The following is a 25,558-nucleotide window of genomic DNA, read 5'->3' as shown; positions in this document are numbered from 1 at the left end:
TTATGCGAAACATTTAATAATCGTGGCCACAGACGTGGAAGAGACAAAGAGAAGAGTAAAGGGAGCGAATGCGACTCTGATCAAAATGAAATTATTTCCTTGCTTTGTGGAGAAAAAGGTCATAGTTCACGTGACTGCACTAACAAGAAAATACCTTCCCATCCCAGTTTGCCACATACAATTGTTGGGGAGAGATGGCTTGCTGAAACTAGGACTGTGCTTAGTTCCCTCTCTGACAGAAAATTTCGAAGAAAAAAGAACAAAGGAATTGCTGGGAGGACAGTTGAATGTCTTATAAAATAGAAACCTCGTACTCTATAATTAAACCTGAGATATTCCAAACAAACCTCCAACAAGAACAGGAGATCACTTGCTGTAAAGAGCTTGAGACATGATTGAACAACCACAAAATGAAATGGAAAGTGACTCACTGCATGTGCCAATGTACAGTATAGTATTGTAGTATAAGACATTATCACAGCCCACGCCAGCCAAAATCATGATTATCATCTGTACTCGGATGGTATATCAGTTGTGGTGGGAGTAACAAGACTGACTGAAAAACTCCAGTGAAGAAAATAAGTATTTGAACACCCTGATATATTGCAAGTTCTCCACTTGGAAATTATGGAGGGGTCTGAAATTTTGATTTTAGGTTCATGTGCACTGTGAGAGAGATATTCTCAAAAAAAAAATCCAGAAATCACAATGTATAATTTTTTTTTCACGATTTCTTTGTGTGATACTACTGCAAATAAGTATTTGAACACCTGAGAAAACTAATGTCAATATTTGGTACAGCAGCCTTTGTTTGCAATTACAGAAGTCAAACATTTCCTATAGATGTACACCGGTTTGCACACCCTGCAGGAGGGATTTTGGCCCACTCCTCCACACAGATCTTCTCTAGATCAGTTAGGTTTCTGGGCTGTCGCTGAGAAGCACGGAGTTTAAGCTCCCTCCAAAGAGTTTCTCTTGGGTTTAGGTCTGGAGACTGGCTAGGCCATGCCAGAACTTTGATATGCTTCTTACGGAGCCACTCCTTGGTTTTCCTGGCTGTGCTTTGGGTTATTGTCATGTTGAAAGACCCGGGCACGACCCATCTTCAATGCTCTGCCTGAGGGAAAGAGGTTGGTCTCCAAAATCTCACAGTACATGGTCATCCTCTTCTTAATACAGTGCAGTCGTCGTGTCCCATGTGCAGAAAAACACCCCAAAAGCATGATGCTACCATCCCCATGCTTCACAGTAAGGATGGTGTACTTAGGATGGAACTCATCATTTGTCTTCTTCCAAACACGATGAGTGGAATTATGACCAAAAAGTTCCATTTTGGTCTCATCTGACCACACAACTTTCTCCCACGACTCCTTTGTATCATCCAAATGGTCATTGGCAAACTTAAGACGGGCCTTGACATGTGCTGGTTTAAGCAGGGGATCCTTCTGAGCCATGCATGATTAATAATGTCTTCGTGTATTACAATCAGTCACCTTGGAAATGGTGGTCCCAGCTCTTTTCAGGTCATTGACCAAGTCCTGTCGTGTAGTCCTGGGCTGATTCCTCACCTTTATAAGGATCATTGAGACCCCATGAGGTGATATCTTGCATGGGAATCCACTCCTATTGAGATTGATCGTCATGTTTAGCTTCTTCCATTTTCTAATGATTGCTCCAACAGTGGACCTTTTTTACCAAGCTGCTTGGCAATTTCTCCGTAGCCCTCTCCAGTCGTGTGGAGTTGGACAATTTTGTCTCTGGTGTCTTTGGACAGCTCTTTTGTCTTGGCTATGTTACAAGTTTGACTCTTACTTATTGGATAGAGTGGACAGGTGTCTTTATGCAGCTAACGAACTCACACAGGTGCATCTGATTCAGGATAATACTTTGGTACGATGATATGATGAACTCGGTATTGGATCAACTTATGAATTAGAAAACGGGGCTGCCTCACCATCTCGTGGGCGATCATGACGTTCGATGGTGAAGTGGTTGAATCGAGCCACTTTCAATCGGTCCGATAGCAATGAGTCAACCTTTGTCCTAATCATCATGTCAACCAACTCCTCAGCTTTTCCTGTCATAGTCATTATGCTTATGCTATTTACCTGGGCTAGTGGTCAGTCACCACCACACAGTCATTTCAACCCCAATTCCAGTGAAGTTGGAATGTTGTGCTAAACAAATAAAAACAGAATACAATGATTTACAATTCATGTTAAATTTATATTTAATTGAATACACAACAAAGATCATTCCATCCATTTTCTGAGCTGCTTATCCTCACAAGGGTCACAGGAGTCCTGGAGCCTATCCCAGCTATCTTCAGGCAAGTTGCAGGGTACACTCTGAAGTGGTTGCCAGCCAAACACAGGGCACATAGAAACAAACAACCAATCAGACTCACAAACACAACTTCGGCCAATTCAGAGTGTCCAATTAATGCAGGTCTTGGGGAAGTGGCAGTAAACCTGCATGCCTGGACAAAAGCCAAGCAGGAACAGGGTGAACATACAGTACAACCTTCTAACAGGTGGGGACTTGATTTGAACCCTGGTCCTCAGAACTGTGAGGCAGTCCACTGATCTGCCCTTGCATTATTTTGATAATTTTTTACTGTATAATTTGAATGTTTTGATTTTGACCAGAGGTCATTGATGGTGTAGTAGTACTCATGCCTGAGTTTGGTGCAGGCAGCGGTGGATCGATTTCCACTGAGTGATGGTGTTGATATCTGCCCTGTGACTGACTGGCAACCAGTTCAGCGTGTAGTCCACCCTCGAGCTGGGATGGGCTACACCTCTCCCGTGACCCTTGTGATGATAAGCGGCTTGGATAATGAATAAATGAATGAATGATTTTGACAATGTGTTTAGCAATATGTAGTAACTTACAATCTCATTTTTACTGTTTCATTTTTTAATGTTTTGATCCACTCATGTTTAGAACATTTAATTTGGTAAACAGTTCTGAGGATCGGGGTTCAAATCCCGACTCAGTCTGTGTGGAGGTTGCATGTGTGCATGTGATTTCTGTGTGGGTTTTCTCCGGGTACTCAATTTTCCTCCCACATCCCAAAACATACATTAATTGGAGACTCTCAATTGCACCTGGGTGTGGTTGTGAATGGGACTGTTGGTTGTCTCTATGTGTGCGGCAAATGACTGGCAAACAGTTCCCCTCCTAACCAATGATTGCAGAGATAGGGTCCAGCATTCCTGCGACAGTTGTGAGGGTCAGTGGCTCAGAAAAATGTATGTATGAATGAGTTTTTGATAGAATGAAAGGAGAGCTAAGTGGGAAAATGTTCCATCCATCCATCCATCCATCCATCCATCTTCTACCACTTCTTCGGGTCGGGTCGCAGGGGCAGCAGCTTTAACAGGGATGTCTTTACCCAGTCACTTCATCCAGCTCTTCCGGAGTAACCCGAGGCGTTCCCAGGTCAGCCGAGAGATAGTCTCTCCAGCATGTCCTTAGTCATCCCTGCAGTCACTTTCCAGTAAGACATGACCGGAACGCCTCACCAGGGATGCGCCCGGGTGTCATCCGGATCAGATTCGCCAGCGATCTCCTCTGGCTCCTTTCCACACTGAGCCCCTCCCAAATGACCAAGCTTCTCACCCTATCTCTAAGCGACAGCCCGGACACCCTGCCGAGGAAACTAATTTTGTTCTCTTCTCTCAAGGATCTCGTCCTTTCAGACAGACCCCAAGATACTTGAACTCCTTCATTTGGGGCAAGATCTCATCCCCGACCCGGAGAGGGCATGCCACCCTTTTCTAACTGAGGACCATGACCTTTGATTTGGAGGTGCTGCGTCTCATTCCATCCGCTTCACTCTTGACTGCAAACTGCTCCACTGAGCGTTGGAGATCATAGCTTGATGAAGCCAATGGAACCAAATCATCTACAAAGGGCAAATATCCAATGCTGAGGCCACCAAACTGGACACCCTCTACGTCACGGCTGCACCTCGAAATTCTGTCCATAAAAGTCCGAAACAAAAACAGTGACAATGGGAAGCATCGGCGGAGTCCTAATTATCACTGGGAATTAGTCTAATTTATTGCCAGCAATGCGGACCAAATTCTTATGTTGTACAGGGCCAAAGAAGCCCTTACCAGGGGGTTCGATACCACATACTCCCAAAGAACGCCCCCACAGGACTCCCCGAGTGACACGGTCGAACGCCTTCCCCAAGTCCACAAAACACATGGAGACTGGTTGGGTGAACTCCCATGCACCCTTAAGAATCCTGCCGAGGGTGTAGAGCTGGTCCACTGTTCCACTGCCAGGACAAAAACTGCATTGCTCTTTGTAGGAATAATTGGGAATATAATTATCATACATCTGCTTCCAACAAAGAAATGCTTTTTCTAGATAACGTGGCAGCCGCTTAACAGGAGATAACACAAGAACAAGAACATCTAATCATAAGAACTGTTAGAACCTGGAGCACCTGTTGTCTTCTTTCAGAAATGATGATCACACATGAACTCAGCAATCTTTCACACACATGAACACACATTCACACGCACACACAGCACACACACACATGAACAAACAAGTACACTTTGCTTCCCACTTTGTTTTGCTCCTTTTTTCGTAACATCCATGTAAATAAAGGGTATTTTGAAACCAAATAAATAGTGGTGCTGAGGAGAGGATAATCAGACCTTGCAGTGGCGAATTGTACGAGACAGTTCCTTTCCTCTCTCCTCGCGAGCTGTCAAATTTGAACTGGTTCTTTGCTTCCTATTTTGTCCCGTTTAACGAATTTCTAATTGCTAAACCTGATATTTACGAGGTCCTTCAGGCCGAATCTCAAGATACCTGAGGTTTCTAGGGGCTTAGTAGACATCCGGGCAAAGACCATGGCCACAGCACTTGAGACCCTTTCCAGGCCCTCGGCTTTACGTCTGGAGATTGAGGGTTGACAAGAAGCCGAAGGAAGAAAAGACATCTCTGGTGAGTGGGAAACTCACACACTCAATAGGAATGAGTGAATGTGGGTCTGGGCAAGTGCAGCAGAACCAAACCTAAAAAATACTAGTCCCTATGGAGTAGACAAATTAGTCATAAAACAGAGAAAAGGGCAACGTGTGTCCTGTATATAAGTACTTAAGCTCTGTGAAACGTGTGTAAGTGTAAAAGTGTGAGTGGAGGGTCACTACCTCAGTTGAACAGGAAATTAAAAGTGGCAACTGTTTGGGGATGGAGAGGGTAAGAATTCTCCACCACGTGTGGTTGAAGCTCAATAATGACCTCAAATAGAAAGTAATTGTCACCATGTTCAGGGGGAAGTCAGTATAGTCGCCCTAGGTGAACTACTGACTCCAACAGGAGAAGAACGAACAGCAAAATAGTTGATACAGAATCTCTGAAACAAAAATTAATGTCTAAGGACTAGAAGTTTGTAGAAAGCCAATGATCTTATAAAATAAAACATCTAAATTTGTGAATTGCATAATATTAATTTGCTGGCCAACTCAAAACACAAACAAAAATATAGTTATCCTGCAGAGTAAAATAAGGAACACAAACAAAAATGATTACAAAAAAAGAAAGAAAAAAAAACTTAGACTCAAGAGAATGTGAAAACAGCAATAGAATGTATCAAATCTCATAAAGTGGATGTAACAGAATTCGTCCAGGAAATGGAAGACTTGAGAAATTCTTACCACTTAAATGGTCTGGAAGTACAATAAATATGGACGACAGCAACGAAGGGAGATTGGCATAGCATCAGGGGATAAAACAATGGATTGATAAACATTGGGTTGACAAACTGAGTGGCAGCCTGGAACAATACGTTAACCAAGCACTGCATGCAGAAAGAGTGCTTCAAAAAAAGAAAAAGAAAGTTGACACCTTTCTCACAGAAGGAGAAATTTTTGGAGCTTTACACGTAACATTTATTAATTGTGGCCGGAGACGAGGAAGCGCTAGGGGAAGAGGAATGGGGAGGGGACAAAAATTTGATCAAAAAGAAATTATTTACTTGTGTTGTGGAGAAAATGGTCACATTTCACGTGGCTGCCCTAAAAAATAAAATATCCACCACCGCATGAGTAGAGCATCAGGCACCTTCCCATCGAAATGTCACAACTGATGCTCAAGAAGCAGAAATAGAACTACATTTACAGGAAATTCTTGCACTGGACGTGGCTAGACCCAAGGTGGAACTGATAGTTAATGGGAAGTCAATGACAATTTTGGGTGACACAGGGGCATGTAAAACAGCATCTCGAGAGAGCATTCCAGGATGCACCATGTCAGGAAGGGAAGTGTTTGTCAGAACAACACAGGGAAGGCTTGCTGTTGTCGCCAAAATGAATCTTGTGTGGGTGTAAGACCCCCTGGGAGAGTCGTGTAAATTGACAATGCTCATGGTCCCAGATTGCCCAGTAAATTTGTTGGGAAGAGATGGCTTGCCAGAACTACCCCGGGGGCAATATTGTTTCAAGCCATATTTAGATGACTTGCAGATCACGGACCAAACCACCTCCCAGCCCTATCCACCTCCGTGCGGCGGTGATAAACGCCCACTTCCATGGCGGACACGAGCCACCGGAGCCACCGCTGCCGACAAGGCCGCGGCCGGCTCGGCCTTGTTGACAAGGGCGGTAGCAATCCACAAGGCCTGCAGAGGACGTCCTTCAACGGCTGCTGCATGGAAGCCTTCCGATGCGCACATCGACACATTTAGCAACCCTGAATTATGGATTACACCCCCCCTCCCAACTTTTGCTTTTTTTTAGTATTTGTATGCAGACCAACCTGTCATTTGGAACCCACAAAGCTCTGTCCTTTGCACCCATGCAATCAATTTTTCACGACGAACTGGGTCTTTTGCAAACTCACGAAGGGTAAATCTATCGTCCCGAGTGTTCAAGCAATGTCCAGCAATGCAACGAGCAGGCATTTTGGCTAACACAAAGGAACAACGAGCTACCTTCCCGGAGGTAAAAGTAATAGAAACAAACGAGTCCACTTGAGGGCAGTCCTGCCATGTACGTCACTTCCTGGTTCTTCTTGAAAACAAATCCCTCGAGAGGATTTTCATGCTGAGAGTTACAAAAAGCTGTATACATCAAAATCCTGTTTTGTGGTGAAAAAAACGCATGGGTCCATGTCAGCTGCTGATTTTTCCAATAATAACATACAAAAAAATCATGCTTTTCATGACAGTGGCACTTTAAATTACCAAAATAAATAACCATATGTAAATGTGCAGCACACACATGAAATACAGACAAAGTATCATTAAGAAATATATTTGCTGATAAAACAGCAAAAGAAATACCAGCCAAAACCTTTATTGGATTGGCTGACCATGTCACAAATGAAGACAAACTTGATGATTAACAGATGATGCGTTAATCAAAATGCAAAACAAAGCTTAACGGCAGAACCAAAAATGTGGAAAAATAAAGGTGCTCCATTACAAAATGAGATTTATGTCAGCACAGATACAACACGCATCCTAACAAAAAAATATTTTCTAGTGAGCAGCAATATTGAGCCATGGGAAGTCTCATGTCTCAACAGGGAAAATGGTAGCCTTGGTACAAAGACATTACACAACCTATGGCTTTAACTTGTATGCAAAAATTTTCGTAGGGCTTGTTTGACCTGTGCTCGACATAATCCGCAAGAGAATGTGCGCCGAAAACATGGCCAGTTTCCTTAGGCTACATATTCATTTCAGAGAATACACGTGGATTTCATTGAACTAAACCAAAGTGAGGGAAAACAATACTGTTTTAGTCATCAAAGATGCTCTTTCAAAATGGGTAGAAATATTCCTACCTAAACAATTTGATTCACTAACAGTAGCTAAAGCATTATGCAACGACATCATACCAATGAAACACACTTTGTAAACAAAGTGGTCAACAAAATAGGACTCATATTCCACATCAGTTTGAAACACCACTGTTCTTGCGATCCACAAAGTGAGTGAATGAATCGTACAATTCAGAACACACTGAAGAAATGCATGGAAGAAACACAGATCATGGACACAATAGATAGATTTAGTCACACTATACATACATTACAAGCACGAGAGGTCTCATTCCATTCAAAACACTGTTTGGGAGACCTTACAAATTACCAATATTTTCCACAGAATGATAGAGATGAAGAAAAAAAAAAACATGTGGGAAGGTCCCTTTCAAGAGTCATTGACAACCCCAACAGCTTTGAAAATAGCAAAAAGTAATATTTGAGTTCATATGTGTATTTTAAGAAGGTTATTGATTTTGAAACCATTGTTAATACTAAAAACTAATTTGTCTTTATTGGCCACAAGGAAGATAACTGTTCTCATTCCCACTGCCAGGGTCGCTGTAGTTCGGTTACGCAGGGGATAGTGGTATGGTAGTGGTTCAACTCGGTGAAGGAAACAACCCAACCAAGGTATTTAGGACAGTGAGATTGCTGCCATAATGGGGACTAAATAGTTAAATTTTGCTGTTGAGTGTTGGATAAATTGAATAACTACATAGAAAATTTTTTAATTTGAGTTCATTAAAATGACACGGTAGATCCGCAAATGTAAAACCACACTCTTGTGACAATAATCGGGCCATGAGAGATGCAAGTGTTACAATATGTGTACCTGTGAATTGAACTAAGGCTGATGTGTCTTCCAAAAATCCTCAATTCCCTGTGTAGATTTGTGTAGGTCACAAACTAGATTAACCTGCCTTTGAAACGGTTTTGAGGTTAAAGGGAGCGACTGCTGAATTAAACACTAAATTAGATGCAGGAAATTTGTTTCAAATCGCAACAGGAATTTCTGGACAAAATATTAATTGGGTCCTTATAGTAAAACAAGCAGCAAAAACCTGTTCAAAAGATTGTGCTGTTTGCACAGGTCCACAGATTATACCAGTGCAACCTGATAATGAACAAATGAAAAAAAAAGGGGGAGGGGGGGTTGTCTATTAACTTCTTTTGAAAACCAAAAAAACATTGTTTCTAATGAAGTCTCACCAGGAAGTTTAACATGTATCAAATTGATAGGAACTTCAAACAAATTAGGAAATTGATCACCATTCGTGTGTAAAACCATTTTTGTGATTGATAATTAATTTTAGCCTTTGTCACGTAGAGACATCTGATGGTTATGTGTTGGTCAAACGTTGTATGACACACTGATAAATGCATCAGGAACCTGTGCACTGGTATCACTGCTCTTATCTGTGACTGTGTTTCCATCTACAGCAGAGGATATGCAATTGGTCGCATCCATATTTGGATCTCCCTTCGGTTTCTCCCAAAGGCGAAGGTCCTCTTGGAAAGATGAAGATCCAACATACATTGATGCAATTGCCATTCCACGTGGTGTACCAGATGAGTATCAGGTGGCTAACCAGATTGCTGCGGGATGGAAATCTATCTTGTTCTAGCTAACCCCAAATAAAAACATTGACAGAATCAACTACATAGATTACAATGTACAGAAACTAGGTAACTACATGGAAGCAGGCTTTATTGCCATAAGAGAACAATAAGCTGCAGCCTCACTCATGGCATTCCAGAACCACATGCTCCTGGCCGAGAAGGGTGGTGTCTGCTCAGTGTTCATTGACCAGTGTTGTACGTTTATTCCAAATAAAACAGCACTTGATGGGTCACTCACAAGGGCCATCAAGGCTTCCACACCCTGAACCACAAGATGAAGGAGCACTGTGGTGTGAACACACCAGCCTGGTCTGAGTTATGGGAAAAAATGTTGGGCAAATATAAAAACTTGGTGTTCTCTGTCCTAGTTTCAATAGCTGTGTTTACAGCTATTCTTACATTGTGTGGATGTTGTTGTATTCCCTGCATCAGGGCATCACTTAACCAACATATAACCATTGGTATTCCCCCGACAAATTCAAATTTGGTAGAAATATATCCACTATTGGCACAGCTGGGTAATGACAGTGATATTGTTGATCACAATAATGACGTAATGACTTCTCTTCCAGACCTGTTCTCTGTTCCAGAAGATTACAAGTGATAAGTTGTAGGAATAATTGTGATCATAATTATCATACATCTGCTTCCAATAAAGAAATGCTTTGCCCTGCTCTAGATAACGTGGCAGCCTCCTAGCAGGAGATAGCAAGAACAAAAACATCTAATCATCAGAACTGTTAGAACAGCTACCTGTTAAAGAAATGATGACCATACATGTATTCAGCAATCTTCCACACATGCACGCGCACATGAACAAACATGTACACTTTGTTTCCAACTGTTTTGCTTGCCGTCTCCTTTTTGTAACATCCATGTAAATAAGGGGCATCTTAAAACTAAATAAATAGAAGTACTGAGGAGAGGATAATCAGAGAGTGCAGTGGTGAATTGTACGAGTTCCTCTCCTCTCTCCTCGCGAGACTTGGACTGGTGTCTTTGCTTCCTTTTTGTCCTGTTTAATGAATGTCTGATTGGTGAACCTGACATATTCCTATATTTTCCTCGGAGTGTTTGTTTGAATGTTTGATGTAGGATAGGGGAAATTTAGGAATAATTGTAAATATCTTTAAAAAAATGCTCCTGGCTGCAATGAAGAATGTTTTGCTCTGCTCCAATTAAGAAACTGTTCCTGCCTGCAATGAAGAATGCTTTGCTCTTCTCCAATTAAGAAACTGTTCCTGCCTACAATAAAAAAAATGCTTTGCTCAGCTCCAATTAAGAAACTGTTTCTGCCTACAATGAAGAATGATTTGCTCTTCTCTAGATAACGTGGCAGCAAATGTAGGATAAACAGCTGGGCATGGAAGAATAATTGTGAATATAACGATAATACATCTGCTCCTAATAAAGAAATGCTTTGCTCTGCTCTAGATAATGTGGCAGGTGCTTAACATGAGACAGCACAAGAACAAGAACATCTAATCATAACAACTGTGAAGAACCAGAAGCACCTGTTGTATGTAAAAGAAATGATTACCGCACACATACTCAAAAATCTTCCACAGATATGCACACACACACATGAACAAACAAGTACACTTTGTTTCAAACAATGTTTTGCTTCCCCCTCTCCTTTTTATAATATCCACATATATAAGGGGCATTTTTAAACCAAATAAATAGAGGTGCTGAGGAGAGGATAATCAGAGAGCGCAGTGTTGAATTGTACGAAACACTTCCTCTCCTCTCTCCCTGTGAGCTGTCAAACTTGAACTAGAGTCTTTGCTTCCTTTTTGTCCTGCTTAATCCTAGTCTCGGAGGTGAAAAAGTATCAGATCGAGTGATTAGTGATAACTTAAAATTGAGGGTGTTTTGTGCAGCCCCACAGACGACCTTCAGGTGAAAGAGAAATTATGTAAGGAACTAGATGAAAATGTTCTGAGAATTCCAGACAGAGAGTTGTGATTGGTGATGGTTACAATGGACATGTTGGTGAAGGAAACAGAGGCAATAAAGCATTGATGGATAAGTATGTCATCCATGAAAGGAACTTGAGGGACAGATGGTGATGGACTTTCCAAAAGAATGAAAATGGCAGAAGTGAACATATTTTTCCAAAAGAGGCATTAACAGCGTGACCAAATATTTTTTTTTAGCTTTCCCTTTAAAGCAAGTTCACTTTGCATCTCTTTTAGGGAACCTTTCATGATCTGTTGAACAACACAGAATTATTGGTATTATTTGGTTTCCCTGCAGTTTTGATGGGGATGTTTCGCGATGCTTTTCTAGTACTTGTTTACCTCGCAACCCAGCCAGCACCTTGAGTTTATTCCCCCATTTCCACAGTAATCAAGTCATTATTGTCCATTTCAACACACAATATTGTATTTTCTCTTTTGTTCATTCACAGAATTTCATGTAAGAAAATTGTACAATTGGTACAATTTTCCTTTTCTTTGTTGAACTCCATAGAATTATCTTCCTTCAACAGTAAATCACATTTTCAAGTCTAAAATATGAAAGTGACAGTGTATTTCTTGGACAAGCTTATGGAAGTAAGTGTACTCACCTCCAAGGAGCTCTTGGAAAGAGTAGAAACAGTTTCACTCTTGGACATCACAACAGATTTTCTAAATTCTTCTCTATTGCAGGTGGTACTGTCCACCTGAGAGTCTCTGAGCAGGTTTTTTAGGTTGTGCGCAGGGGATTCTATCTCTGAGCATGACACAACAACCTGGTCAGCAGGTATGGTATTCAGTTCAGATGCAAACACTTTTTCACCACTGAGGGGGTTAGCCAGCTGGACAAGCCTTGTCTGAGGCAACTGCTCATCGCTTTTGTTATACTTGGATAGCTGCTCTTCTTTGCCCTTGGCTGGCTTTAGGGTGCTCGTTTTGTTGGTTGGTAAAAGGACTAGTCCTGGAAATTTGCCAGCACCCTCACAACTGTTTCCTTCTCCATTCCTTTGTTGATACTCACCATCGAGCTGCTTAAAGAGTTCACTCTCACAGATGTAAATGGATTTGGCATCTGGCAAAACAGTGCTAATTCCTTTTGTGGTACATTTCTCTTTGCATAGACTCAGTGTGTGGCTGGTATACTCTGCCCTGTTCTGGGGGTTGACTCGAGCCATACTGGGTGGCATGGTGTTGAAGTTGGATCCCCTATGAACGGTTAGAGCCCCAGAAGAGGCCTTTTCCTCTTCCTGAACGGAGGATTTCTTCTCAGTACCTAGTTGAATAGAAAAAAAGATTTGAAAACGATTACAATAATTGGGGAATTTTGGATAAAATAGAATGTTGTGCTATATTTAACAAAAATGCTAAACATTGACATGTGATATGATTAATTTTGTGACAGTAGTCAATGGTAGACAACTTTTGCAAAAAGATGTTTTTGAAGGCTGTAGAGAGGTTGTTTAAAAAAAAAATTTAAATAAATAATAAAAAAAATAGATATATATATATATAGTGGTAGCTCCACTTATGAACGTCTTTAGTAATGAAAGATTGAGGTTGCAACACGCCTCCTCGGAAAAATATTGTCTCTAGTTACGAAGAAAATTCTGGTACGAAGGGCAAAATGAGGCGCTGGATTCGCAGTCCCCAAAATTTCACTGAACGTAAACTTCCTGTATCTTGGTTTGAAAGAGTTGCGATAGAGCTGCTCTCCCATTGGCGACTGCACCACCATATTCCGGGTGTTCCATTGGCTAGGAGGGTCGTCAACCCATGATGCTTTTCATTTCCCTTGGACACACTTGAGGGTCACCAAATCACACGTTAGCCCTTTCACACGCACACTGGTAAAGTACAACTTTTTTGTTTGTGTTTTTTGCAAGTTTATTCATCTTTATTCACCAAGGGCCCTAAGAAACTTTACTGAAATTAAATTGTGTGCGTGCGTACGTTCATACGTATGTTTCCTCTCTGCTGTTAAACGTTTACCCCCCGCACCCCGCCCACGATGCCTTTTGCTTGTCACTCACCCTTCTCTTCACATGATCAACCAATCTTCTTTTCCTTTCGGCTTGATCAACCAATGCCAAAGGTAAATGAACAGAATTTGTATTATTCTTCACATTATGTACTTTGATTGCTTATTTTTAGTGGGGTGGGGAGGGTTTGAATGGATTTCTCTATTTAGATGTAAAAAGAACTTCTACTGATAAAACAGTCACATTACGAAATGACTTCCAGAACAAACTAATTTTGCGAGAGGTATCAGTTTACTTTAAAACCAAAGACTGTTGGGTAACTTATTTTCACAATATTTTTATTAGAAAAAATGAACTTGATTTCGATTGATTTAAGGGGTCTCAATACTTTCCGTACTTTTCCCGAAAATGTTTCAAACACAAATTTTACTGTTAGCTACTACTCGGTAATAAAGAGGACATTATTTTGTGACCCTGGTTTAACAATTCAACTGGATGTTTGGGAGAGACCTATAAGGTAGCCCACGAAGTCTACCCCCAAAATGGAAATTTCATAAACACACTTCTGTGTTAACAAAGTTTCTCAAAATGATTCAAGAGGGCAATTATGAAATGAAGTAGAAACTAAAACAGATTTACCTGATCTGCAAGCCATGTCAACATCCTTCTCAAAGTCAGTCTGGTGACAAAATATAAAACGAAATACATATTATTCCAAATCTCAAAGACAAATTATACAGATAAAATTACGTACATAGATACACTTACACATCTCAGTTCAGATGCCAGAGATTTGTGATATAATTATATAAAATAACATTGACCCTGTACAGCTCAAATGTTTTTATTATTAATATAGGAAAAATAAACATATGAGATTATTTAGTTGGAAAGGTGTGCACACCTTCTTAACCTGGTGGCAGGTGTGTGCTGAGTAAAAAACAACAACCTAGAACTTATACAGAAATGTTTTTGTATCCAGTGTAGATCAAGCAATCGGTAGGCAGAAAGATGAATCAATAGATCTATCGATCGATTGATCACCGGCGCAATAGAGTAAAAGATAGATGTCTTAACAGGTCGAACATGGTAGATAGAAAATCCATATGCATACCACAAGCTGAGCATGTCCATTCTGGAATGATCCACCAGAATCCCCATTCCCATCTTCCTGGCGATCTATAACACTGCACTTTACAGCCTCCTGAACCTGTTTAACACAGCACAGCTCTTGGCTTTACTTTTGGTGTGGTATATAAGCTATGTTCAACACTTCCTGAATGACTGGACATTTTAAGGTTATCTTTCTTTTTATTTGATATTTTATATTGATTAGATCTTTCATATTTCAGACTTTATATTGGTCATTCCATTACAATCCAATTCTCAAAACACTTATTCCAGTCAATCACATTTGAAAAATGTACAGGTGTGGTCAGTCATGCTCCCAGATATAGTTACAGGTGTGGTCCACAAGTCATGCCCGCAGGTAAAGTTGCGGGTGTGATTAGGGATGGAAAGACCTTAAAATAACTTACTGGATTAAAATAACATAACTATAAATTTAAAATAAAATGAACAAATAAATAAATAAAATAGAAAACAAAAATTTCAAACTCAGAAATGTTAATTTCTGATTTCAACTGATATTAGTAGAACATAATCTATAACAGTATTTAAAATTTTTCATCAATAAAAATTCTTGATCTGACAAACTTTCTCTGAAGATGAGTTAAATGCACTGGCCTGTCAATGAATAACAACCAGCGGTCCATACCCGCAATGTTTTGAAAATGCTTTAAGCTTCGTTCAACATAATCAGCATAAGTGGCAACAGGCTAGCGATACATTGTAACAAACATTCTTGTCGGCAATCATGATGTAGTGTTGTAATCTAGCGTAATTTACAGTGGTATCTATTGTCAATCCATCAATGAAATCTATATCTTCCTAAAGCATGTGGAGGGGAAAGGTTTTCACTTTAAGATAACGCGTACCACGGAGGAAAATGGGTTAATAACTTTCAGATGTAAATGTGATGGAAGGAATTGTATTTTTTTTCATTGATAACGGAATCTAATAAACATTAAGAATGACAGAGATGTGTCATGAAAATAAAAAAGTTTCTCAACCCTCTTCTGTATTCCTTACTGTAGAAAAAAACATCATTGTTCAACAAGTTTTTCTATGATTCCTGCCATAAAGATTCTCCTCTTTTTACTTATTTACAGAGACTTTTGTCAAAATCAAACAATTCTTCTTCAGGACCTTCAATTTTAACGATTAACAGTTCATTTACACTTTCTGTTAAAGGACGTCTTTACAATTTTATGCTCGCTGAAGCCACGTCCGACGTCAACTATGTCATTGCAGTTGCAGCAAACTTGTGATGAGCTGTCTGCTGATGCTTCACAAAGTCATCCAACTTCAGTGCCACCAATGATTTTGTCAGATTTTTTCTTCCACTGTCAATAAACCGTTGGCAGAAAAAAACTGAGTCCCTCAATTTGAGCCACTTGAATTTAGAAAACCATTCCTGGCGAATCTTTTGCCTCTGCCCTGCACGGCGAGAAGATGTTCCGACAGCAAAGTTGTGTTGGGTGTCTTTCCGGCGTTAATGGGCATCCATCAAAGTTGGCACTTGACAAGCTGCACTTATACCACTGCCATCCTTTGACTTTTGGGACATAATCCCAAAGGCTTATAAATTTTCTGTAGCATCCACAGGTAGCATGAACCGATGGTGAGAAAGTGTGGGTTTGATGCGGAACCCGGATGCAGTTGTCTCCGACGTAAACAATTATTCGCTCAACTTCCCTTATAGGTTCCCACGAAACTTTTGTCACTCTGAACCCACGACTCAAATACAAATTCTTGTGCAATCGTATGCTACGATAAACAGCCAATTCACACGTTCGCCAATTGTTTCGCCATTTTAAAACTTTACTCACCAGACTCAGTATGTGTTTGCATATGGCGAGGGCCCTGTAACTTCTGTACATGCTCATTACGGTTAACTTGCATTTCCTGTTTTCGGGTGAATAGTGATTGTTTAGGAGCAGGCTTGTTTAGTTAAAAAAAGTAAGTAAGTAAGTTTCTTTCGGCTTGTCCCTTTCGGGGTCGCCACAGCGTGTCATCTCAGATGAACGCACATATGTTTGGCACAATTTTTACGCCGGATGCCCTTCCTGACGCAACCCTTCTCAGGGAGTGGAGGCCCCAGTGGGATATGAACCCACAACCCCTGGTTTACCAAACCAGTGCTCTAACCACTGAGCTACAGGGCCTCTTGTTTAGTTAAAAACATTTATGAAATAAACATGTAAATGAATGTAGGACGACATAAAATTAGTGACGTCTTTCAATATCAATTTTTTTCTACTTGTAACAAATTTTACGCACGTGATTTATTGTGCTGGACTGTGCAGATTTCCCCACGTCAAATGTAATTGACTGCTTATTCACACAAGGGTTGCAGGACTGCTCGAGCCGAGCCCAGCTAACTTAAGGCAAAAGGCAGAATATACCCCGAATTGGTCACCACCCGGTCACATGGGAAATATCAACACATTCACTCAGTGGGAATTGATCCCATGCTGCCCGCATCCATGTCAAGCGTGTGATCACTACGTCATCAGTGACTTTTATATGGGCCAATTTGATCAAAAATTGTTAAAAAAAAGGCCACTAAATTTCTTTATGGCTACGAGTATTTGGTTACACACTGAACTGGTTACCAGTCAATCGCAGGACACATATAAACAAACAATAAACAAAATGGATTACATGGAGAAAACCCATGCAGGCATGGGAAGAACATGCAAACTCCACAAAGGTGAGGTTGTATTTGAACACAGAACTGTGAGGTGCATGTGCTGGTTCATGATTCATTCTTGATAAGTTTTGCATGTACCCACAGAGTTTGAAAGGCAACGCGTAAATTGTGCAACTCATGATTTTCAAAAAGGTATGTTTACCGTTGTGCACTTTTGTTTTTACCATCTTGCAAGAAGCGTATTTCACTGTGGCACCAACATTTGCTTTGTTAATAAGGACTGCTTTTACTATGAATATCCCAAATTTTAAATCATCAGTAAAAATAGAAATAAATGAAAATAGGACTTAAAGTGTGGCTGTTTCATCATGGAAGACAATTAGCCATATAAAGACCAAGATCTCAAAAAAAAGAAAAACTAAAATAAATAAATAATTCAACAGTTTTTATCAGTAATTATCAAATGATATGAAAACGACACATATAATAATAATGGTGGCAAGCACCTCTTGTGGGCATGTATCTTGGCTTGTGTTGATCTTGCATATTTTCTCTGGTTACTCTGGCTTTTTCCCATGACTACATGCATCCTATTGCTACCATTAACCAATGGTTGAATTAATTGCCCATATGTATGAATGTGAGAGTCAAAGACTGCCTGCCAATATGTGCCCGTAACTGACTGATGAGCAGTCAAGAGTGTACCCTTTCTCCTAAATTCAAATGGGATAGGCTCCAACTCATCCATTATCCATCATGTATATTAAAAAGGGTAAAATAATTTAAAAAGTGATGATAATAATAATAATAATGATAATAATGTAAAATACATGGGAAAACATAATAAAATTTACCCATAACAGAATTTCCTCTTAGTGGCACATAAGCCATACAGAAGACAAAGAAACTTTATCAAATCACATCTCTGTGCTGGCATTAGCTTTCATTATTATAAGCCCTGCGTATCTCCAAGGGACTAGAAGCGTTTTTGTAACATTGTGTCGTTCATTTAACGACGATGCTGACGAGCATAGACCTGGTTTATACTGGAATGACAGCATGAATGCAATTGGCATAATGTTTCGTGCTAATGGATAGATGTGAATGAGCTGTTTGGAAGCTAGGGGTGGATCTAAAAAAACAAAAATCACCTGACAAAGGCATCCCCTTGGCTTGTAAGTGCTAATGAGACATTTGGGAGCAACAGGATGATGACGCAATGAGAGCAAAACCTTTAGAAACCATCCTTTTAAGACTAACAACATAGTAGTTGAATGCACTGAACCTGAACAGTGAAAGAGCAAAGTTGTACAGTCTTGTTGCCATAATAATGTCAAGGTACCTCTCGTCGTAGGATGCAGTGCACCATGACAATGACAAAGCCTTCCATAGAATCAAAGACAGCAAAAAGTATCTGGAATAGTGCAGAACGCCGGTCAGTAATGGCAAGTACAGCTGACATCCATGTGAGAGCCAGAAGAGGCAAAACCACACAGGAGCTCCACAGTGAGGCCCTGCAGAATGGGAGTAGGACAGCAGTCAAAGACAGCAGCGATAACCTTTCATTAACAAAACCGAGAAAGCAAATGATTATGGTGTATCTTATGCATTAATTTAAATACAGTAATCCCTCGTTATATCCCTTATTGAGTGATCTTAACTCAGATGCATATCATTTGTGAGTCACCAAATTGCTTGGGGAAACAACGAACATGATAGGGAAGCCACTGTTTAAAACACAAGCCCAGTAGTTTCATGAAATAAATTAAGAAAAAAAACAACAAACCTTAGTTTCAAATACATCATGCACACATTCATAACAATGTGGAAAGAAACAAATGCAAGTAAAGAGCAACATTTAGCATTTATTTAATTTTCAGTGACGAAACCACAGTCGTTAAAAATTAACCCCAAAGAATTCTAGACAGCTCCAGGACTTGCCAACCAACTTCTCCATAATGTTTTTTACTGACTACATTGCCCAGAATGCCAGTGTGAGGCACAGTGGCGATGTCTGCATGGGTTGTTCTTCAGGTCACTCGAGCAAAGCACACCCACCTTTTATATGCATCTATTCGTGTAGAATGTGTATGAGGTTGGGAGTGTGTGCGTGCATGTGTGTGTGTTTGGTTATCTCGAGTGGAGAAAAAAAATACCTGCACCTCTCGAAAGTATCACTTATTGGCATTTAATTGCATGTGCTACATTTTTAAGTATATAAAAATACAATAGATGATGGGTTGTGACTTTGCAGATTTAATTTATTGCAAAGACTTTTTGAAATGTAACCCTTGCAATAAACGAGGGATTACTGTATCTGGTTTTTCTATAAGTGTAATTGTTTTTCAAAACATAATTCTGATAAACTATAAATGCCCTAATCAAAGCTCCCTTTCTATTTTAAAATGTTGCAAAAAAAACAAAACAAATGAAGAGCCTTGCGTTTCAGGTGATATTTTTGCCATAGGTACACCATTCATCGAGTGCATATAGTGAGTCTCTTGCCTCTGGACAGTCTGCTCCCTCAAACCTTGTCTCCAAAACATCAAACTTTGGCTGTCCTCTAATGAGTTCATTTCTAATCCTATCCAACCTGCTCACTCCTAGCGAGAATCTCAATATCTTCGTTTCTGCCACCTGCTTCCTGTTGTCTCTTCACTCCCACCATCTTTAACCAGTACATCATAGCCGGCCTCGCCGCTGTTTTGTAAACTTTGCCCTTCATCCTAGCAGAGACTCTTCTGTCACACAACACAACAGACACCTTCCCCCAGCTGTTCCAACCTGCTTGGACGCATTTCTTCACATCCTTATCACACTCACCATTGCTCTGGATTATTGACCTCAAGTATTTGAAGTCATCCACCCTCGCTATCTCTTCTCCCTGGAGCCTCACTCTTCCCCCTCCACCCCTCTCAATCACACATATATATTCTGTTTTCTTAATTCCTCTCCTTTCCAGTGCATGCCTCCATCTTTCTAATTGTTCCTCCAACTGTTCCCTGCATTCACTGCATATCACAATATCATCTGCAAAAATCATGGTCCAACGGGATTCCAGTCTAACCTTACCTGTCAGCCTATCCATTACGACAGCAAACAGGAAGGGGCTCAGAGGTGATCCCTGATGCAGTCCCATCTTCACCTTAAACTCTTCTGTCATACCTACGGCACATCTCACCACTATTCTCCTGCCCTCATACATGTTCTGTACTATTCCAACATACTTCTCTGCCACACCAGACTTACGCATGCAGTACCACAGTACTCTGACATAGGCTTTCTCGAGATCCACAAACATACAATGTAGCTCCTTTTGACCTTCTCTGTAATCAGCATCATCAAGCCAAATAATGTATCTGTGGTACTCTTTCTACGAATGAAACCATACTGTTGCTCGCAGGTGCTTTTGTCCTGAGTCTATCCGCCACTACTCTTTGCCATAACTTTGTTGTGTGTCTCATCAACTTTATTCCTCTATAGTTCCCACAGCTTTGCAAATCACCTTTGTTCTTAAAAACGGGAACTCGCACACTTTTCTTCCATTCTTCAGGCATCATCGCGCCCATTATTATTCTTTTGAATAACTTGGTCAAAAACTCCACAGCTTCCAGCTTGCTTCCATATGTCTTTCTACTGTCTTTCCATTTTCATTATGTTCAATGCCTTTTCTCACTTCTTCCTTCTGAATCAAAGTCACTTCCCGCTCATTCACGCCTGCCACTTCTACTCTTCCTTCCCTCTCATTTTCTTCATTTATCAACTTCTCAAAGTATTCTTTCCATCCATTTAGCATACTACTGGCACTCGTCAACACTTTTCCATCTTTATCCTTTATCACCCTTACCAGCTGCACATCTTTCCCATCGCTATCTCCCTGTCTGACCATCCTGTAGTGATGGCCAAATAAAACATCCACTCCTTTTTTCGTGTGTACATGTCATCATATGTCTCTTGTATAGCCTTTGCCACCCCTACCTTTGCGCTACATCGCATTTCAATGTATTCCTTTCACCTCTCCTCAGTCCTCTCAGTGTCCCACTTCTTCTTCGCTAACCTCTTTCCTTGTATGACTTCCTGTAATTTGGGCTTCCACCAGCAAGTCTCTTTCTCCCTTTTCCTACCAGAAGACACACAAGGTACTCTCCTGCCTGTCTCTCGGATCACTTTGGCTGTAGTAGTCCAGTCTTCCGGGAACTCCTATTGTCCATCGAGAGAATGTCTCACCTCTTTCTGAAAGTCCCCAAAATATTCTTCCTTTCTCAGCTTCCGTCACATGGTTCTCTGCTCTACTTTTGTCTTCTTAATCTTCCTACCCACTACCAGAGTTATCCCACTCACCACCATCCAATGCTGTCAAGCTACACTCTCCCTTACCACTACCTTACAGTCAGTAACCGCCTTCAGATTACATTGTCTGCACAAAACACAACAGAAATTGGTCAATGACCTGAAAAGAGCTGGGACCACCATTTTCAAGGTGACTGTTGGTAATACACTAGGATGTCATGGTTTGAAATCATGCATGGCACAGAAGGTTCCCCTGCTTGAACCAACACATATCAAGGCCCGTCTTAAGTTTGCCAATGACCATTTGGATGATACAGAGGAATCATGGGAGAAAGGTTTGTGGTCAGAAAAGACCAAGATTGAACTTTTTGGACATAATTCCACTAACTGTGTTTGGAGGAAAATGAATGATGAGTTCCATCCCACGAACACCATCCCTACTGTCAAGCATGGGGGTAATAGCATCATGCTTTGAGGGTGTTTTTCTTCACATGGAACAGGATGACTGCAGTGTATTAAGGAGAGGATGACCGCGGGCATGTCTTGTGAGATTTTGGTGAACAACTTCTTTCCCTGAGTCAGAGCATTGAAGATGGGTCGTGGCTGGATCTTTCAACATCACAATGACCCGAAGCACACAGCCAGGAAAACCAAGGAGTGGCTCCGTAAGAAGCATACAACAAAGGTTCTGGCGTGGCGTAGCCATTCCTAAAGCCAATAGAGAATCTTTGGAGGGAGCTGAAACTCCATGTTTCTCAGCGACAGCCCAGAAACCTGTCTGATCTAGAGATGATCTATGTGAAGGAGTGGGCCAAAATCCCTCCTGTAATGTGTGCAAACCTGGTGAACAACTACAGGAAACGTTTGACCTCTGTAATTGCAAACAAAGGCTATTGTACCAAACATTGCCATTGGTTTTCTCGGGTGTTCAGACAAATAAATCGTAAAAAAAAAATCATACATTGTGATTAATGGATTTTTCTTTTTATATTATCTCTCTCACAGTAGACATGCACCTATGATGAAAATTTCAGACCCCTCCATGATTTCTAAGTGGGAGAACTTGCAATATAGCAGGGTGTTCAAATACGTATTTTCTTCACTATATATAGGAAAGCTGATCTCAACGTTTTATGGATTTATGATAAAGCTTAGGGTTAGAAAATTGTTATTTAGAATATCTAGAAAAGTGATGGAAAGGCTAATATTTGTAGAATGCATGGGAATGTTCCTGAGTCTCAATATACAAGCTCATCTAGTCATACAAGTATCCAACAATTTTTTAGTGGAAGTAACATGGCTTAGGCTTCCATGGCTTCTTCTGTAATGGGCTCACAAACCTTCATTGATTCACAAAATGTCAGACAAAAATTATCTCAGAAGCCTAAAGGAAAAAAAAATCTTATCATGAATACTAATACAACAATTATAGTTAAGCACTACCAAGAGAACAAAGGAGTTCATCATGGGAAAGAAAAGGCATGTTTTAGACTGGTCAGGTCAGTCCTTAGACAAAAACCCGGTTATCCATGCTTTTAACTCTAAAAGCGGATGCTGAAAGAAGTAAATCGGTAGCTCAAAAATGCTGGAAGAATATAAAAAATAAGATGTCTGTTCCATACTTTGGCTCACGTATATTTTGTACTGAACAAATAATGCTCAAGATGTACATATGGCCCAGATACAATATGTTTTAAAATAAATACATATTGTTAATAAAAGCTCAGTGTAAGCTCTTGTCTTTTTCACTTAAAAAAAAAAAAGAAGCCAAACCAGATGTTACAAACCGTCGAGTACAAAAACACTGGTGGTGCATGATGTATATATTCTTAACTGAATACATATATAGCTCTATCTGAGGGACAAAAGAGACTCGGATACTGAAAACAGAACCAATCAAGTGAGGGATAACAGGAGAGGTGTAAGGTTGAATAAAGGTAAGAACAGTTAAGGAAAAATAATTAGCAGGACTAACATGGCATTACTGGTAGCAGTGGTGGATACGTCAGCCGACGAGATAACTCCACACTTGGCACATTTGAGCGTCATATTGTACAGTGGCACTGTCATCTGACTGCAAAGTCAAATTAACACATTGTAAACAACAACATAAACAGATACATATGCATCCATACACAGATTCATACAGATGTACATGTACCAACAAAACAACACAGCCATGTAAAGAATGAGTCACAGTGTTCTTGCACAATCTCTCTCTCAGGGTTGTGAGCCAACTCTGAGTGTATTTTTTCTTCGCTTTATGTGTACGTCTAAGAAGAAGATGGTGAAAGAGACAAGATCGTCACCACTTATTTGATTTTCCTGAAAAAATAAAAATGTAACCCTGAGGGGTTGGGAGTCCGAACTTTGGTGCTTGACATTTTACCATCTCATCATTCTTATATTATGTACAGGCATTTTCATTCTTAATTACATGTGAAGAATGATGACAAAAATCAACAGTATTTAAAGTAGGCCTTTAGAAAAAAAAAAACATTTTAATTGCTTGGATACAAGTAAGGTGGAACTGTGGAACAAATGGTTAGAGCCACAGCCTCACAGTTCTGAGGACCAGGGTTCAAATGCCTGCCTGTGAGAAGTTTGGATGTTCTCCCCATGCCTGCGTGTTTTTTCTCTGGGTACTCCAGTTTCCTCCCTCATAACTAAAACATGCCTTGATTGCCCCTTGGTGTGATTGTGAGTGTGAAAGGCTGTTTGTTTCTATGTGCCCTTCGATTGGCTGCCGACCAGTTAAGGGTGTACCGTGCCCCCTGCCCGAAGATAACAGGGATAGGCTCCAGCACTCCCGCAACCATTGTGAGGATAAGTGGCTCAGAAAATGGATGGATTGGTAAAGGTGGTCACTGATGGTGTAGTGCTAGATTTTCCTAACTTCAGTGCAGGCAGCGTGTCCAACAGATGCGGTCGCAAGTACTATGACACAACAACAAAGTCAATCATCAAACTGCGACCTAAGGTCTTCACGTGCCAGGTGCATTGGGGACAACCTTATTCTTGAACATGGTGTTCGTTGTGGACAACCCATGATGAGCACAGAAGTCAAGTAACCTAACACCGATCGGGTTCTGATCAAGGGGGTCACTCTTCCAAATTATGCCTTTCCAGATCTCACTATCAGTACCCAAGTGAGCATTGAATTCTGCCGTCCCCAGAAGAAGCGCTCTCCAGCTTTCCCTCAAACTTCTCCAAAAAGGTGTGTACTCTGAACTGTTGTTTGGTGTAAAGGCACAAAAAACATTCAGGCCCATCCCCGCACCTGAAGGCGAAGAGAGGCTACCCCCTCGTCCACTGGGGTGAACTCCAACATACAGCCGCTGAGCCGGGGGGGCAACAAGTATATCCACACGTGCTTGGCACCTCTCAACATGTACAATTCCAGAGTGGAAGAGAGTCCAAACCCTCTGAAGATGACATGTACCAGAGCCCAAGCCATGTGTGGAGGTGAGTCCCATTATATCTAGTCGGAACTTCTTGACCTCACACACCAGCTCAGGCCCCTTCCCTGCCAGAGAGGTGACATTCCAATGTCCCTAGATCCAGGGGATTGGATTGCAAAGGACCCTGCCTTCGGCCACTGCCCAGCTCACACTGCACCCAACTCTTTTAGTCCCTCCTACAGGTGGTGACCCCATGGGAAGGGGGACCCATCTTATCATTCCGGGCTGTGCCCGGCCGAGCCGCATGGGTGAAGGCCCGTCTATGAAGTGCTTGCCTTTGAGCTCCACCTCCAGGCCTGACTCCAGAGTGGGGCCCAGGTGACCTGCTTACAGGCATGGAAAACCTAGATCTCATATTTGTATTTGTCATAGGATTTTTGAAGGTGTACTTCGTCTGGTGGTGGGAATGAAATATTTTCAGCACAACTGTATACATATACAGTATATGCAGTCTTACATACCATTGTGGCGGCACGGTGATGGACTGGCGAGCACGTCTGCCTCAACGTTCTGAAGACTGGGGTTCAAATCTAGACTGTATTGGTTGAAATGCCTTTGCGACATCGTGTAGACATGTATTCACGCAATACAGTGTTCATCCATTTTTTTCCTTCGATCGTGAAAAATTAGCAATGGCTCACATTAATCAGGCTCCCTTGAAAGCCTAGAAGGGGG

The 25,558-nt window shown here is 41.0% G+C and overlaps 1 protein-coding gene across 1 annotated transcript in view; it reads right to left on the bottom strand.

Annotated features, from left to right (window-relative positions):
- Positions 1 to 25,558, bottom strand: part of LOC133500796 (adhesion G protein-coupled receptor B1-like) — a 326,242-nt gene that overhangs the window by 26,088 nt on the left and 274,596 nt on the right. The window contains exons 24-28 of the mRNA XM_061819933.1: positions 23,398 to 23,496; positions 18,475 to 18,646; positions 14,472 to 14,567; positions 13,997 to 14,036; positions 11,990 to 12,651 (exon numbers count right to left, since the gene is read on the bottom strand). Of these exons, the coding sequence (XP_061675917.1) occupies positions 11,990 to 12,651; positions 13,997 to 14,036; positions 14,472 to 14,567; positions 18,475 to 18,646; positions 23,398 to 23,496 (1,069 nt within the window). The remainder of the gene's footprint in view (positions 1 to 11,989; positions 12,652 to 13,996; positions 14,037 to 14,471; positions 14,568 to 18,474; positions 18,647 to 23,397; positions 23,497 to 25,558) is intronic.

The sequence above is a fragment of the Syngnathoides biaculeatus genome, chromosome 5, assembly GCF_019802595.1.
Source record: "Syngnathoides biaculeatus isolate LvHL_M chromosome 5, ASM1980259v1, whole genome shotgun sequence".
NCBI classification, from domain to species: domain Eukaryota; kingdom Metazoa; phylum Chordata; class Actinopteri; order Syngnathiformes; family Syngnathidae; genus Syngnathoides; species Syngnathoides biaculeatus.
The sequence above is the reverse complement of the archived record's forward strand: the minus strand, read 5'-3'. Positions and strand labels throughout refer to the sequence as shown.